Below are 2,919 nucleotides of genomic sequence, written 5' to 3' on the forward strand. Positions count from 1 at the left end.
GGGCATTTTAACGAGTACGAGTACGAGTACAGGAGACCAGTATCGGGCCCGATACCGATACCAGTATCGGTATCGTGCATCCCTAACAAATTCGAACATCTGGGTTGTGCTGTTCTGTTGTAAATAAATCTTAACCAATGATTCCTAATTGCAGCTACTTCCGGAAGGCCAAATAAAGTGCTTTTGCTTTCGCACTGAATCACACAGCGTCTCCCTGACATGGCTGCATCAACACGACTGCTGTTCCTGAAACCACGCCTTCTTTCTTTGCGTGCACATTTGGGAGGCATTATGCTAATATTTCCACATAGTGACATAGGTATGTGGGGGCGTGTTAGAACGAGCCATTTTAGGTAGGCGTGGTTGACTCTTAACTTTTATAAAGAATATCTCTTTGGATTTGAGACTTTAGTCTTTGCAACTTTACAGATCTTCTCTATGCACCAAGAGCTTGTAACAGTCCAAAGAGAAAGGAAAACTTGAAATCGCATCATATGACCCCTTTAATTATGCTCCTTTAATGTTAATTCCTTAATATGTTCCTTAACAAATTATTAAATCTAATGTAAATATACTATTCAGAAGTTTGGTTATATGATAATTTTAGAAAGAAGTCTCTTATTCTCACCAGTGCTGCATTTATTTGATAAAAAAACAAAACAATAATATTGTGAAATATTATTACAATTTAAAATAATTGTTTTCTATTTTACTGTATTGTAAAATATAATTTATTTCTGTGATGGCAAAGCTGAATTTTCAGCAGCCATTACTCCAGTGTCACATGATCCTTCAGAAATCAATCTAATAAGTTGATTTGATGCTCAAGAAACATTTCGTATTATTATCAACATTGCAAACAGCTGTGCTGCCTAAATATTTTGTGAAAACCGTGATAGATTTTTTCCAGGATACTTTAATGAATAGAAAGTTCGAAAGAACAGTATTCATTAGAAATAGAAATCTTTTGTAACATTTGTAACAAATCAACTTTCATGTTTGATCAATTTAATATTTATTATTTATTTAGTATAAATTTCTTATTTAGTATTTGGTTTCTCTTATTTAGTATTAATTTATTTAAAAAAAAAACCTTACTCATAATAAAGAAATTTAAATAAATTTGATGTATTACATTTCTGTGTTTAAAAATAAAGCAAATGATATATTCAGCACTTTTTGCAGTCTGTTGCTTTTCTTTTTTCTCATATGCTATACTCGTCTGCTACAATAATGTATTGTATGTCATAATTTATTCATAATAGCTTCTCTGCAAAAATTTATATGCACTTTCAACTTAATTTAATTAATCGGCATATTGTGTAATTAATTTAATTACATTTTTTAATCATCCTAATTTGACAGTCCTAATTGTGGACCTTGGGTAGAGCACAAGTGCAATGTTTTGTAATTTGATTAGTTCTCCTCCTCCTCCACAGCAACTAACCCTGAGTTTGAGAAAACATGTGATGGCTACAGCTTCCAGTGTTCCAATGGAATGTGTGTGACCCTGGAGTGGAAGTGTGACGGCATGGACGACTGTGGCGACTACTCTGACGAGGCCAACTGTGGTGAGCAGGAACTTTAGCTTCGTTAGTTCTTGTTAGACAGAATTTTGGCTATGCAAGACTACAGACTTCTAGTCAGAGCATTCAATAAATAAGGTCCAGTCCAGTCATACTTGGGACAGCTTTGAGAAAGTGCTGTTTATCTTGTTTTTGTGCTTGTTTGCTAATGAGTTGTGTGCTTCCTGTTTCAGCGTCTCCGACCGATGAACCAGGCTGCTCGCATTACTTTCAGTATGAGTGTAAGAACGGCCGTTGTGTGCCCGCCTGGTGGAAGTGTGATGGGGAAAATGACTGCGGTGACTGGTCTGATGAATCTCAGTGCTCAGGTACACAAATCAACACTGTGTTCTTGGCCAGTCAGCATCTATTATCCTTGTTTGTACTGTAGAGTGCTGACAAAAGATAATGCTCAGTGGATTAATTACAATGAATTCTGTTGTGTCTGTGTTCAGGTGGCGGAGCTCCTCACACACCTGCTCCGGGTCCAGCTACCTGTGCTCCTAATCGTTTCCGCTGTGGTTCTGGCGCGTGTATTGTGAACACCTGGGTGTGTGATGGCTACGCTGATTGTCCTGATGGCAGCGATGAAGTGGGCTGTCCCACAGGTGCTTCCTCTGCTCATTTCCTAGCCAATACTAGGGGTGTCAAACAGATGGCCTGTGAAAGAGTCTCTCTCTCTCTGTATATATATCTATCTCTATCTCTTTATATATCTATATATATGTGCGTGTATGTATATATTTTTTCTTTTGAACTTTTTATTCATCAAAGAATCCTGAAAGAATAAATAAAGCAGCCATTTATAAAATTTTGCATCATGAAATATTATATTAAAAAACTTTACATTTAAAAAATATGTCTATTTATTATATTGGTTTTACATATTCATAATATATTTTTTTTAGCTGCAAACAATAAACTTTTCTTGCATCAATAAATTAAGCTTCATCAAATTAAATTAATTTTTTAATTATGTGTGACATTCGACATTCATGTTCATGCATGCAAATTCATGCTTTTCAGCTCAGACGGGCTCAGTGGGTGACATGACAGTCCCAGAGCGCCACAGTTTATTTTCAGTTTTCACACAATACTATTGAGTGTTGTCCCTTAATAATGACAACATTAAAAAATAGAATGAAAATATGAATAAATAAGTGAATGTCAATTGTTTCCATACTCCTTTTATGTATTTATTTTTTATTTTATTTTACACATTTTATTTTATTTTAAATATATTTAAAAATGTTTATAATATTTTTAAAAAGTGTCATTAATAAGTGAATTTCTTAATTGTTATATATATATATATATATATATATATATATATATATATATTAGTATATTAATG

General features: G+C 33.9%; 1 protein-coding gene across 1 annotated transcript in view; it reads left to right on the plus strand.

The window, feature by feature from the left end:
* Positions 1-2,919, plus strand: part of LOC107657232 (sortilin-related receptor-like) — a 48,429-nt gene that overhangs the window by 35,751 nt on the left and 9,759 nt on the right. The window contains exons 26-28 of the mRNA XM_016445256.1: positions 1,440-1,571; positions 1,760-1,894; positions 2,021-2,173. Coding sequence (XP_016300742.1) covers positions 1,440-1,571; positions 1,760-1,894; positions 2,021-2,173 — 420 coding nt within the window. The remainder of the gene's footprint in view (positions 1-1,439; positions 1,572-1,759; positions 1,895-2,020; positions 2,174-2,919) is intronic.

Source organism: Sinocyclocheilus anshuiensis, unplaced genomic scaffold, assembly GCF_001515605.1.
Source record: "Sinocyclocheilus anshuiensis isolate Anshui unplaced genomic scaffold, SAMN03320099.WGS_v1.1 scaffold139, whole genome shotgun sequence".
Classification (NCBI taxonomy): Eukaryota; Metazoa; Chordata; class Actinopteri; order Cypriniformes; family Cyprinidae; genus Sinocyclocheilus; species Sinocyclocheilus anshuiensis.